The 15,529-nt window shown below is 31.8% G+C and overlaps 1 protein-coding gene across 1 annotated transcript; it reads left to right on the top strand.

Annotated features, from left to right (window-relative positions):
- The first annotated feature begins 3,509 nt into the window (after positions 1-3,509).
- Positions 3,510-15,295, top strand: LOC105457724 (sodium/potassium-transporting ATPase subunit beta-2). Its single transcript, XM_011702561.1, has 5 exons — positions 3,510-4,406; positions 11,490-11,750; positions 12,139-12,320; positions 12,669-12,939; positions 13,620-15,295. The coding sequence occupies exons 1-5, from the start codon at positions 4,280-4,282 to the stop codon at positions 13,721-13,723; spliced, it is 945 nt and encodes a 314-aa protein (XP_011700863.1). The 5' UTR covers positions 3,510-4,279; the 3' UTR covers positions 13,724-15,295.
- Positions 15,296-15,529: the final 234 nt, after the last annotated feature.

Genomic DNA, 15,529 nt, shown 5'->3' on the forward strand with positions numbered 1-15,529 from the left:
ATATATATATATATATATATGTGTGTAAATCAACAAAATGTGTCGAACGAAATTTGTATAGCGACTGTGAATAATACATATTACTGTTCATAAGCTGTGAATAAGAATGAATTAAAAAAAAACTTTATAGGAAAGATCAATCAAAAAGGAAACTCACGAGATACTTTAGATTAGATTACGCATTTGTCACAAAAATGTAAAGGGAGTACAAGATGTATAGTAAAATTAATAAAATTATAAATAAAAAAAGATCTCTAGAATTTTAAGAGCGTACTCTTCTAAAGGAATAAGAAAGCCTTACTTTTAAGTGCGTACAGCTTAATTGTTAGCATGTATTTAATCTTTCGCGAATACTTAAATGTAATTATTCCTGTAAACGTAATTATATTATTGGAAATACTTAAATGTACTTTATATGTTGACTAATAATTTTTTTCTTACAATTAGTAAATCCTTTTTTCATTATTTTTCTCACGCTATTTATTAAACTATTTTGACGTTTTAAAAAGATTTGAATTATGCAAAAAGTGAAGTGAAGCTTTATGTATATAAATATTTATCAATTTCTCGAGAAGAAATCCAAAAACAGCCAGAGATTTTCATGCAAAAATAATTAATCACATTTAGTGACAACAAGTAAGTAATAAAAAAAAAGTAAGTAATAAAATAAAACAAGTAAGTAAGTGCATATGTGCGTATGTGTGTGTGTGTGTGTGTGTACGTATGTATACAGCACAAAATAAATAAATATGACAATTCCGATCAAATATGGCAAATAGTTGGCTTATTATCAATTTATGTGTGTTATAAATATTAAGATTTAAGCGACTGTGGAGTGACTAGCATATACTGGTTAGTACTTACCAATTAATATAATTTTAACGTATAAATTTGTATTTTATTTTTAACTGAGCATGTTATAAGATCTAATAGTTGGTGATGATATTTATAATTAAAAATTTAATATCAAATCAAAGATCTGCCCGATGAAATTGTCATATTTATTTATTCTTATTGTTAGTTGTATTTACTTTTTTAGATTATGCGACATCCATCAGAATTGATGTGATTTTTCATGTTACTAATATATTGTGTGTGTATTTATTACGAGACATTATATTATTATATATAGACTTTCGTTGATCAAATGATAAGATGTCTATTCAGAAAGTAGGGACGTCCAGATTTAAGCTTTGACTATATAAGATTGACATTTTTTGCAATAAATTTCTGGATAATAGTGCGAGATTTATAAGATGCACATTATTTTAGCATAATAATATTCAGTTAATATCAATTTAATTATATTAGATGGCATTTCAGCGTTAACAGAAGATCACGTAAAAGAACAAGCAGTAAGTATAACAGCATGTAATTCAAGATATTCTGGTAATGTTTGCAACTGAGGAATTAAGATTGTCATCGAAATTTTTATATTTATTATTTCGTGTTCAATGAATTTAATAATTAATATCATTGTTTTATATACATGTATAATAATAATGATAACTTTATTGAGGTGGAAAGAAAATACAGATTAACACGTCAATTTGAAAACAAACATGAGGATAATTAATATAATGTTAAATGAAACCTCACAAAGTGTAATATTAGCAAGCCTATAGATTGCTGCTCACAGGCCAAACATTAAAATAATGGACATACAGTTTTTATTAATTTTAAAACGCTGTAGCGTCAAACGTGAATTATAAGCAATTTAACATGTTTAAAGTTACGACACCATGTTGTAAATAAATTTTAAAAAAGTTTTTGATATTTAGTTTTTACTTGAAAAGGCAAAATATCGCAAAATATTTACGCGATTATACTATATTATATTATATTATATAATCTATTATTCATTCACAATTATAATGTAGTTAAAGGCAGATAATAAAGTTAATTCTGTAAAAATAAAAAAGAATTTTTAAAGAAAATTTTAAAACTAAAATTTTTTGCAACATCGATTTCTTTTACAAAGCAAGAAGAAGTGAGTATAAGGAAGTGTTGGAGGTCTAATCTTGATTAGTTCTCGATAAATATCGTGATTTTGTAATCGTATTACGTTATAACGGAAAGATTTGAAAAGTCTTAAAAATTTCTTTCAGTCACGTATGTGTCTTTTTAAGATATTTACATTACAATTAGTTTTATGCTCTACATATTAGATTACTTTAACGTAAAAATAACTTAATTTTCTAATCATCAAAATTTTCTCTATTAAACAGATTAACAGGTGGATAAATCAAACTTTTAATTAGCGCATTTATTATTTTTGACGCAACAATTTTTTTTTAATTTAAAAAATATAACAATTTTTACACATGTAGGTGTTGCGTACGTGTGTGAATGATTATTTGACCATTTATATGAACTCATATATATATATATATATATATGAGTCTTGCAAAATGTGCTTTTAATATAATAAATTTGGCTGAATTTGGATTGTTATCAAGCAGTTATAATTTTAGCGATCACGTCTTTATATACTTTTAGTAATCCGACCTTTTTAATAATCGATACTTTTCAATTATCAATTTTCTTTTTCGATTTAAAAAGCTTACTTTGCATTGCTAATACTTTAAAGAAATACAAACATTATTTGGAAATATTCATTAGTTTTAACAATTAAATTCAATTAAAACATATATCCGCATGAGAAACTTTGTAAATCATAAATCTGTTTTTTAAAGCGACTAATCGCAGCACTATGTTAATTATAATAGTTGCTCAATAATAATTAATTGTCATAATCAGCAGCTGTATTATTATTAATTGAAAAACAGCTTTGAAATGGAAAAAGAAATATTATCGTGTGCCTCAACAGTTGTATATAAAAGGATTAATATCAATAAAATAGTTAATTATAGACAATTGCATTATTAATTAGCTATTTATTATATTATTTATTATACATATTATATGTTATAATTATTATTTAATATTTATTTATTATGTCATCAAGATTCTCTTCGTATGTTTGCATTATATTTATTATATTATGTATATTAAAATATACGAAGGCATCGATTAAAATTAATTGGTAATACTTTTGTTGAGATTAATCATAATTAAGATTAAATACTTGTATCATTGTGCAGTTGGCAATAAAATAATGCGCGGCGAGGTGTATTGCCTGGGCGTGTAAAAAAATCGCTTATGAAATACTATGTTATCGTATGTTGTCGGAAGATATCGTTTCATCACGCATATATATCACCGCGGGTGATAATTGCAGTTTTGCTGTTTTGGCATATTCGAGCGGTGCTTGCAGTTGCAGTTTGAGGATCGCGGAAAAGAGAGTTATTCGAATATCTCTTGAGCTCTATCGCGGCGGTTGGCCGACTCCACGTGACCCATTATCTGCTTTCCTCCCCTCTAGCCCCTTGATCGCTGCCACGTTCTCGCGGCGATATCACCCCTTCCTCTCCTTCCTTAGTCTCATCCTCCCTTCCCTATCCGCGCGCGGCGCGTCTCTTTGCGAGAGACTTAATACGCATACGCGAGAGCCGCGCGGGCTGCGCATCGCGTCACATAAGCTCTCGATTCCGACGCGGTCGCGTTTTCGCGAGTCGATCGAAAGCTGCGCTGCACCTAAAACGAAACAGGCCGCCGCGCCGCCGGGGAGGCCCGAAATCCGCGAGCGGTTAATCGCGAGAGATCGTCGTTGCAGCGTATGGAACATCGCCCGCGCCATTACCGCGGTGGAGCCACCTGGTCGCGCGGATTTCGCGAAGAGATGCAGGGGTAGAGAAAGCAGGCGGGAGAGAGGATGGGTAACGAGGGTGATCGCGTACCGCGGGAGGGGTATTAAGGAAATCACGTATTGACGCGTCTGCGTGGTCACGCCGGCGCGTTGCCGTCGTAGAGGGTGCGCCGTGGAGGGGCGAGGGATGAGAACGTGCGGCGGAGTGGTGGAAGGATAGGCACTGAAGACCTCTCTCGCGGGGGTCGGGCCAGCCTCGATCGCTCAATATTCAACCCTTCTCGCCGGACGAGAGCGCCCGACAGCAGCGGCTCCTCCTGCAGACGGGGGCACGAATCGACCGTTCCTTCCTTTGCGCCCTCGCCCGCCGCGGAGCTGTTCGATCGCGGCCAACGTTCCGCCGGAGGAAGTCCTCGCAGCCCTCGAGAGGGATCGGCACACGCGGGTGGCAACGCGTTCTTCTCTCACACCTTCTCGCTTCTGTCGAAGCCGCGGAATTTCCACTCCCTTTCTTCTCGCGCTTGCGGTGGTTTTTCTCACCCCGTCATCGGGAGTCGCTGTAAGAGCGGGATGGAGGGCAAGAAAGTCGAGCAGTTTTACACCCCGCCGCCAAAGCTTGGGAAATGGGAAGGCTTCCGTATCTTCCTCTGGAACTCCGAGACGGGACAGTTCCTGGGGCGCACTGGCGCCAGTTGGGGTGAGTCTTTTTTCTTTTTTTTTAGCGGCAATATGTATTTTATAGCGAGACTCTTTCTCTCTCTCTCTCTCTCTCTCTCTCTTTCTCTCTCTCTCTCTCTCTCTCTGTAATATCAGCTTCTCCCGTTGAGTCCTTGCGTTTCTGACCCGCCCCTCTGTGCGCAAGATTATTTTCCGGGAGATTAACTGCTGACTCCAATTATCAAAGTTTGATTAATAAAGAGAATCGAGATGTCCTAATATTGTCCTCAAGTCACGTAGTACATATAGTCTTGAGTCAAAAAAAGTGTAGATATATAGGCACAGTAGTACGTTATTTGGAAATCATATTAGAACGGCCTAGTCATCAAGGATTTCTTATTTGCATTCGATTACGTTGTGCAGTGTCTTAATGGCTCGCTCCTAAAAGAATATCTTTGGATATTGAAAGAATATCTTTAGAGACAAGCTAGTCTAACTAGCGATTCGACCAACCCGTAAATGTAGGTTGGATAGTATATTATATTGCACTGTGTAGGAAAAAAATGTTACATTATTCAAATCGTTTCCTTATTTATATTTATATATACATGTATCATATCATTTCGTTCGTATCATTTTGCGCAACATACGACAAATTAAACGCGAGACAAGCCACAGGCATCCTGGCTGTTAATATTCTGATTCAATTATGGAATGTGTACACAAACGAAATTGCAAAAATTATTTCAACACGCTTTGCGAGCCTGGTATTAAATTAATTTTTGGAGTTTTCTAGGAGTGCATTTTACAAAACATTCGAATAGTTTATTCGCATTAAAATCCGATAACGTTAGTCAAATTACATCTGTCACATCAGACGTTTGTGGAATTGTTAGATAAATTATATTCGTTAATATTCTCGCGCGATAGTTAATTAATATTGTTATGTAATTTTCCATTTTTGTTTTCGCTGACCTGATCCAATTACTTCCATTACATTTCGTTCGACCTATACCAAGATTAATCATCAAGCGTGTAGAGTTGAAGAAAGATTAATAGATCCCAGATAACATGCATATCTAAAAAAAAACCGTCTTAAATACTTTTTTTAAGGCTTTCTGCAAAAACGTCCGAAAGTTGTCTTTTATAAGATACTTTTGATGCGTGTATAGTTATTTACGTTATCCAATGTAACATTTATCAATTAAATTACATGACATAGTTAATCTGGATATAACATAATCTATAAAAATGTTTACAGTTAATCTGACATTCCGACAATTTGAATTATTATACGTAAAAAATTAAGGCAAAAGTATTCAGAAATGTGCATTAACAAGAAGAAAAATGTGAGATATGGTAGAAGCTGAAATTACCTGCTAAATTGGTATGTCAATTATTTAATACTTACATAATTTTTTTATTAACGATAGAAATTTTAATCCGTTGTAATGGCTAGATTGTTATCATAGTTATGTAAAGTAAGTAATTTATGTGCGTAATTTTACAAAATCAAGAATTAAACAAATTATCCGATTACATATTAGAAATGAGAGAAATATGTATTTATTAGAATAACACTTGTTAAATCAATAGCGTTAACATATATCTCCAATATATTTTTTACTGTTTCACATTTCATCTTTATTTAAAAAATAAGGATTTTTAATAAAATGATATTTTTAAACTAATATTTAGCTTTGAATAATAAGATTTCAAAAAATATGGGTGGTCAAAGGTTATATATGACGAAGCCTCATTACGTAATAATACATAAAAGATAGTAGCTGTGTGTACCACTATGACATTTCCTAGATCGAAAAATTTTATCGCGATTTTTCACAACGTTTATTACTAATTTGTTTTAACACACATACACACATACACACACAAATAATAATAAAAACTTAAATACAAAAGTAGAGTAATGAGAGTCACACGAGCGGTTCTTGGTGCTTAAATTTTATGTAATTTGATTTTCTAATACATAAAATTTGGACACCAAAAACCGCTCATAACTCTCATTAGCCTACTTTTGTATTTAAGTTTCGAGAGTCCTTTATTATTAATTTTATAAATAATAATATACAAAACAATTACAAATTTTGAATTTATGATATATATGTAAAATATACCGATTATTCAGTATATTTAATTATTGTAATTTTTGTTTGATCTAAATTGTTTATCAATATTCATATTAGCATAAATTTAATTTTAGATATTAATGTCTTATAATAATATTGAAATATTTAAAAGATTTTAGAATAAATAATTAAATAAATTTTTAAAGTCAAATTTAATAAATTTAATGAAAACTTATAAAAGATTCTACGAATAACAGTTTTCGAGTAACGAGTCGAAGTTTACTAAAGAATGATCATTATATTTTTACTTACAGTCAGTTATTATGATTGATCAGAATTAACATGAGATTAATTTTTATTCTTTGCGACTTAATTGAGAATTTTGAAGATGTTTGAAACGATTTTATCTTTTAAAAATCGCTGACTCAGTTTATATGTACGAATTTATATATTTGGAATTGCTGTTACATAATTTATACTACTTGCCAAATAACTTACTATATTAGTTTGTAAAAAAACGCGAGTTAATTTACAACTTTAAATGGAGTTCGTCATAATGTCGTGCTATTGTACAAAACGACTATTTATAGAGGCAAAAATTTATCCAACGGCAAACTAGTTACATAAGACATAGTTCCCTCCATCGGAAGTGTTATACCCGCGCGACGTAAGGTTTCACATGTATGTGTACTTTACTACTTACCGATCGTAAAGTATATATTGAATCAGAAAAAGTGCAAAAATAAGGAATACATGCACTTTGTTACAGGGAAAGAAAGAAATTTTTACTTTATATAATTTATATAAATTATTTATTTAAATTAAATTGTAGTTTAAAAATTGTGCACTTGATATTAAAAATTAAAGGACTTTGGAGGAATTAAATTTGAGAAAGTAACAGATGCGGTTTATATCTTTCGATTAATTATGATATAATTGCATAAAAAGTTGAATTTGTATTGACAATTTTCTTAGTACAGATATACACACATGCTTACGTAACGAAACTAAAGCTAACTAAAGAAACCAACGCGAGGCAAATAGTGGTGATCGAGCATGAACATCTCTTAATATTTTCCTTCTGAATATAACTTATGTATTCAAGTACGTGTGGTTTATATCAAAACTATCTTTAGGTTGACTATTATGCCAATATATTAATCGGTCTGACGATGATCCCAATGCTGCAATGCTGAAATTCCAGATTAAAATGTTCCCGTTTGTTTATATAGGTAGTAATAGCATTAAACCGAAAATATCTCGTGATAAATATATGTAAGGTTTCTGCCAACCGTGCTGGTAGAGAATTTAGCATGAACATTTCTTAGTCTATACTCACTGTTACGCGCATCCTGTTTTGATAAGCTGACATTTTTTATGTCTTACTACCAGAAAGAGAAGTTTCATATATGCAATAATAGTTTAAGTGACACTTCTAATTAACTTCTTATATAACCGTTTTTTAAAAGCAAAATTTGTTTTTTTTTTAAACCCTAACACAATATTTTCTTTTATTTTTTTTTGAAAAATTTTGTTTTTTTAATTAAAACGGTAGGCTGAATGTACTTACTTTACACATGTTTAAATAAATTATTATAAATTATTATTAAAAACTCGACGAGCGTAATGTATAAGTAATTTAATAATATTATTATTAATTTATAATTTATATTTAAACTGCATTTTTGTTTAATGGGAGTAATATAGAACGTTATTTAATTTCAGTGTAATTTTTGTTTTTAATTATTGATAATTATCACAGGTTTATTTATATGTTATAAGGCACGTACAAGTTCATGTATGAAAAAGCGCTTTATTTCTTGCAAGAAAGAAACACCATAGGTAGAATTTACCATTGCTGTTATCTGCCGCTTTAGTCGTAAAGTTTTTCAATAGAATCCAACGAAATCAAAGTTTGCGGTTTCCTTCATCCGTACATTGGAAGAGTGCAACCTCGCTGCGGAGACTTCCGTTGTTCTATTTTTATATTTCACCGCGGTTAAGATAGTAGTAGGAATATACGAGTCAGAGAGATGTCAGGGGCTTTCAATAGGGCGGCTTTTTAAATAACTGACGGATATTTTATCGCGCGGTCGAAAATATATGTTGCGATTTTGTATGGATTCCCTTTCTTAAATCCTTCGACGTTCTATTTATTACGCGAGTAATAAAATATACAAATTCTTTTCATAATTCTTTTTCACGTAATTTCTGCAGTCTGTTTATGCTTATCACACTTCTGTTCTTTTCTCTTCTCCCCGTTTTTATTCTCTCTCCTCTTTCCTGCTTGCTTTATCACTTTTTATCTATGCCTCTTCGCTCTTCTGTTGAGGTCGATCGACTTCCGCCAAAATCAATACAAGCCGTCTCCGTTACCATCTCGCAGAAATGGTATGGTCTGATTTCTATACTGGATAGTGTTAGCGTCTGCGCGCTACTAACGCAGCCGATTTTTCTAGCCGAATGTCCTACATTTCAGTTCGATCCTACAGATCGCGCTCCGGCAAGCATGAAAAAAAGAAAAAAATGCTTTTGCAATGTAACGAGATTTACGAGTATCCCGCGGCATGTTACAAATTAGCTGAGATAATTAGCAATTATGCACTGCCTCTGTTACATTACATTATCACGTCAGAGTACTAATGGCCTATTTGACGAAAGAAACTGTCGGCACGCGTCGTTGCATTTCGTATACCGTATCGTATATCGTGTCGATCGATATCTCGGAAAAAGCCATGGAAATGTTAGGCGTTACCGTAGCGACTTGGTGAGCGTGCAGCTTGCATTGACATCAAAAGCCCGCGAGTTATTGGTATAGTTATTTACTATTCTTTATTAACTTTAATGGTCTGAATGTTGAAATTAGTTAGTGAAAAATAAAAAAAAATTAGACAAATTCTTTGTCTTTTTTTTTTGGGAACCAGCGATCCAAATTATCTTATCGACTAATTTTAAAATGCTAATTCTTTTTCTATTTACGTAATAAAATCAGCTATAATTAATTTCTAAAAATTATATACATTATTATATTATTATATATAATAATAGTCGTATATTTTTTCACATTATGTAATATTACTACATATGTATATGTGTATCTTTCTTAAAGAATAATTATGTTGCGAGGAATAACTCACAAAATTTTTTATGAGAAATATAAAGTAATACTTTTACTTTTAGAATCATTGATTATTATATTAATCAATAATTTATCTCAAAATATTCATTTATCAGTATAATTATTTTTATTTTGATATAAGTAAGAGAAATAGAATGTCATGAACGTTTGGCCGCGAACATATGTTTGTAATTGATTTGTATTTATCCGTGACATTTAATTACAGTGTGAACACATTAGGGTTCAATGATGCGGTTATGATCCGACGCAGGCTTTTATACGATTAAGCGAATGAGTTTGCGTTATGTTATCGTTCAGAAAGATATAACTAGCGATAGCATCAAACAAAAAGTTTTTATTTAGAAAAAAATCTGCTTTTCTCTACAACTTCTCTGTATAATTCGTATACTTTATTAAAAATAAAAAAAAAATAGACTACATTTTATAAATAATTTTATATAAAATGAAATTTCATTTATATATAATACGATGAGAGGAGACCTGCCGACGTTATTTGCTTAATGAATTAGAGAATTAAAATAAAATATAACAATGAAATTAAACATTACGTTTAAAGAATTCTTATTATAACAAGAGGAGACCTGCCGACGTTATTCGCTTAACGAATTAGAGAATTAAAATAAAATATAACAATGAAATTAAACATTACGTTTAAAGAATTATTATTACAAGAATTTTTAAATAATAAATAAAAATATTAAAACAATAATTTTTGTCTAAAAAAAAATAAATAAATTTATACTATAGTTATAAAGATGCAATTGATTTCTTTGGTTTGGAGAATTCACTCGATCTCTTGGAAGATATATCGCTTTGCGTGCGTAAGAATATGTTCGTCAATGATTTGTGAACAATCGCACGCATAGCATCGCTTACCCAATATCAATTCAGGCCAATTAGATGCCGGATAATAATTGTCTCGGTGCTCCGCTAGTCTTCGACTAGCAATCGACGATACCAACAATAAAGATTACGCTCGTAAAATAATATGAAATATATTTAACATTATTCTCGATATTTTAATTCTAAATCAAATCACAGGATATATCCAACATATTTTAGTTAACAGTAATTGATACATTAACAAAAATTTCGATTTCGCGTCAATATCGCGAGCTTATAATAGAAAATCGCGTGTTTCAAAAGAGCTATAACTAACAATAAGTTTGATTTGCGATTATGTAATAAAGCAGCTTTCGTGTTTCGAGTAGTTTCGATCAATTTTATAGAATTAGCCTTGAGATACTTTTTCTTGTGCATATAATGCACAAGAAATAAAAGTGCTTCGATAATGCAAGCGTCCAATTGCCTAATATGTTCAATTGACAATTACCTAAGCATCTAGATTTTTAACTGGATTCAAGCCGCAAATGTTACGTTTGTACAAGTACTTATAAGTGTATAAATGGAAATAGAAATATATGTTTCTCAGTAAAAAGCGTGTCTTGCGCAAAGTTGTTATTCCTGCAGTTTTCATACAAGTTACACTACGTATACCATTCTTAGAAAAAATAGCATAGATAAAGAATACGTGCCATTTAACACGTATTGTGACATACTTGCATAAAATAAATTACGTTTTGTTAGAGTTAATTTTTGAATAAATATTTCATTAGTTGAATAAATTAATAAATAATCCTTTTACGTCATTTGATCATGAGAATTAAATTGTATATATAACTATCGTTAATAAATATAGTTTTTTAGTTTCAGTAAAAATATTATACATCAAAATGTCAATATACATATACGTTTTAGCGTCTTTTTATTTCTAGATTTTGATTTGTTTATTTCTATATTGAACTTTGAAGAAAATTATTTTTTTTTCTTATAAAATCTATTAATTAATATAAATATAATGGCGAATCGTGACTTATACAAGCAAATATATTTTCAGCTAAAATTTTGCTGTTCTACGTAATTTTCTATGCCGTCCTGTCCGGCTTCTTCGGTGCGATGCTCGCTGTGTTCTATCAGACGTTGGATCCGAACGCGCCGAAGTGGCAGCTAGATAATTCGCTGATTGGCAGCAATCCGGGTCTTGGTTTTAGGCCTATGCCTTCTGAAAGCAACGTCGAAAGTACTTTGATTTGGTACAAGGCTAGCGACCAGGGTAATTATCTTCACTGGACCAGGGAGTTGGACAAATTCTTGGAAGGTAAGATCAGAGACACTTGAATGAAACATATAATCTTCAATATACCATGACTCACGAATGACTGATCAAATGCGTACATAACAATTATCTATGACTAACAAAAGAAGACAATCGAAGAACGCCTTTCAATATTAACACATGAAAAAACTACTACGCAACTTTTCAAAAGAAATTTATAACACTGGTGCGATTTAGTATTATAGTTTCCGTGAATTAATTACTATAAAAGCAAATAATCAGATCAAGTTAATTATTTTAGAAGAGTATTTATTTTGAAGAAATATTATTCAATCGCAGTATGTTGCGATCAACAAATTGTTAAATCAAATACTTGTTAGCTAAAGAATTAATATGTAGTCTTTTAAAATAATTTTTCTAAACAATGCAGAATATAAAGAGGCGCAGACTGGTACGCTGTACCACGATCAGAGAACTAGATGCGATCACAATAATGCAGCACCTTCAGGCAAAGTCTGCGATGTAAACATGTCCAATTTTGGACAATGTACGAAGCAAAACCAATACGGTTATGCCAAATCCGCACCTTGCATCTTCTTGAAACTGAATAAGGTTTGTATATAATTTTTTATGTGTAATTCACAAAAAACTGTCATAGAATTTTTGATTTCTATATTTAAATTGAAATTGTTTTTTATACAATATCAAGAAGAAAATCGATAATATGTTGCTTATAATTTTTAATTTTTTATAAATATTTTTTCTTTTGTATTTGTCAGCACGAACAAATAATTAAGAATGTTTTAAAATTATTAATTTAAATGTAAAATTTTCTACGTTTTTGGACTTTTCCTGGTTAAAAGTCCTGATTCCTAAAAATCGATTTTTAGGAATTAAAAAAATAATCTTTTATTGTTTCTATAAAAACAGTTTCTAAAATCATACCTTGAATTTTTTCAGATTTTTGGATGGGTACCGCAATTTTATAACGATACCAAAAATTTACCAGATATGATGCCAGCGGATCTTAAGGAGCATATCAAACAACAAGATAAAAGCAAATTGAACACTGTTTGGGTATCTTGTTCTGGTGAAAATCCTGCCGATGTGGAGAATATGGGTGCAATTCAGTACTTACCAAGTCGAGGTTTTCCTGGTTACTACTACCCATTCAAGAATATCCCTGGTTATCTAAGTCCTCTGGTAGCTGTGTTCTTTGAACGGCCCAAGTGTATGTATATGCTTAATTTTCGAAATAGAAAAATGCAGCTTTTTATTAGTATGATAGCTATTTTATCTTTAGACATCTAAGTATCTAAGAATCAATCAATCAAATTCAAAATTCTTATAAAAATTTATTAGAGTTTATAATCTGAATCACATTTAGAAGTTAAAAATGTTCTCTTGATGAAAAAAATTTTCATAATATCTCATAACATTTTTAAGAATTTGTCATATTAAAAATTTGCTGATTCCTGAAAAAAATGTTTTAAACTTTTTTGAGATTTTATTAATTTTCTTTAGAAATTCTACAGTGAGAAATTTTAGAAATCTTAGAATATTTCAGGATTTACAACATGTAGAATGTTTATGTGAAAAATTCTAGAAAAGATATAGACTTTTCACTTCTCTCTCTCTGTCTCTCTCTCTCTCTCTCTCTCTCTCTCTCTCTCTCTCTCTCTCTCTTTCTCTCGAAAAGTATTCCAATTTCTATAAAAAATCTATAAGAAATCTAAGAAATTTTCTAAAAAATTATAAAATTAATTGAAATTCTGAAAAATTATAAGAAGAATTGTACGAAAAATTTTTACAGAATTGTCAATCCAAAATCAGTCTAAATCAAATTTATATATCCGAGAAACTATTAAGACCAACATTTAGAAATGAAGGAATTAATCGATTTTGTTACAGACGGGGTGCTCATCAATATTGAGTGCAAAGCATGGGCGCATAACATTCATCACGACAGATTTGAGAGACGTGGCTCGGTGCACTTCGAACTGATGGTGGACTAAGCTCGGCCATTTCGCGTCAATCGACAGATCATCACCGCTATTAACCGCGTCCAAGTAGGAAGCCGCAAGAAAATAGAACAGAAAGAAGACATTTCTTTTTTAACCTGCCTCGTTGGCCGACCGCGATCACACCCTGTACCATCCGGTTTTCTCTCTGCCCGACGATACCGCTCCGGATTAGCCTTACTTCTTCTCACTGTCATCATTTCATCAGCTCATCGTCTTCGTACTTACAACGATTGTAACAGCATTATCCATCTATCATGTCAATCGCCAAGAGAAGGAAACAGGAGAAAGGAATACGAGAAAGAAAGAAAGAAAGAGAGGAAGGGAAGAGAGAAAATGAACAAAAGGGAAAAGCAAGATAAATGAAAAAATGAACTCAGCGGAGCAATCAACTACAATCGAGATGCACAAAACCAAACCACGGGAATGAAGAAAGGTGAAATGAACAATCCCGCACAAAAACCGGGCGGTATCTTCTCTTATTTCTGCCAGGGTTGTGTCACGGGGAGTGATCTCGACCATCGACGGCTAGTCGATCGTTTGCAAAACTTAATTCGCGCGAGAAAGAGAGAGAGAGAGAGAGAGAGAGAGAGAGAGAAAGAAAAAGAGAAAGAGAAAGAGAGGTTTTCCTTTAGTTAAGAGCCCACCGACCGTTCCAGTTAGATCGCTCTTGAGCTTTGCGTCACACACGTTTCTTTTCACGAGGACAAACTCGGCCGATTGTTGGCCGTATGGCACCCACTGCGGATGATCGATGATCTTAGTTCAGCTATGTAGATGTATTACATTAGTGTGTTATGCCCATCGCGTTACGATACATCTTGGCATGTCGGTATGTTGAAATTTTTGGGCATTGGTATAAGAGAAGTGGTACTCGGTGAATTTTAATAAAAGACAGCAGGCACAAAGGGATACAAGTACGCGATAGATTCAGTTGGACTTATCGCTGTCGAGTAACAATGGTGAACAATGATAGCTTATAACGTTTTTTGAGTGATGTTAATAGTGTTCAAGAGAAAATTAGCCACAAGAAAATTAGCAACGCGAAATTGTCATCGGTATCTATCAAGATGTTGACTAAAGTTATGTACGTTATGTGTGAGTTATTGCTATGCTCGAAATTTTTTCAAAACTATTGCAGCATTGATGAGATATAGTTAAAATCTTTATAAAAATGAAAAATATTTGTTAAAGATTTTTATTTTTGAGATATCTCATCGAATTTAAAAGAAAAAAACGATTAAAGTTTATTTAAAAGTTATCAGGTTTTTTAATCTTAATAAACTACTATGCGTTGTTAAAATCGTCTTCTCATTTTACAATGTAACGCAGATTGGAATTCTATTTATATAAAAATTAAAATAAAACGCTATAAAAATTATCGAGTGATACGTTATAAAAATTATTGTGATCCGTTAAGTTTGCGTTGTCTTGTACGTTGACAATTGTTACTTGTATTCCTTTGTTCTAAATATTTTCAATTGAGAGTTAAAATTAAGTGTTATTATATTGAAATCTGCTATGGAGTATGAAAGAGTATAAGCAAATATACGGATATTAAAGAGGCGATAGTTATTGCCACCCAATAATATGTTGAATGTGTATGATGATCTATGATTCTATATAATGCATTTTTCATGCAATAGAAATACTTGGAATCTATGGATTCTTGCATGCAGAAACACTCGGATTCGCAGATTGTTGAATCTACTAATTTTTGAGCTCATAAATCGGCTCGGATTTACGGATTTGGACTTGCAAATTTTTTTTAATGGATCTTAGATTATATAAGAAATATAT

The sequence above is a fragment of the Wasmannia auropunctata genome, unplaced genomic scaffold (genome assembly GCF_000956235.1).
Source record: "Wasmannia auropunctata unplaced genomic scaffold, wasmannia.A_1.0 LD335158.1, whole genome shotgun sequence".
In the NCBI taxonomy this organism is placed as follows: Eukaryota; Metazoa; Arthropoda; class Insecta; order Hymenoptera; family Formicidae; genus Wasmannia; species Wasmannia auropunctata.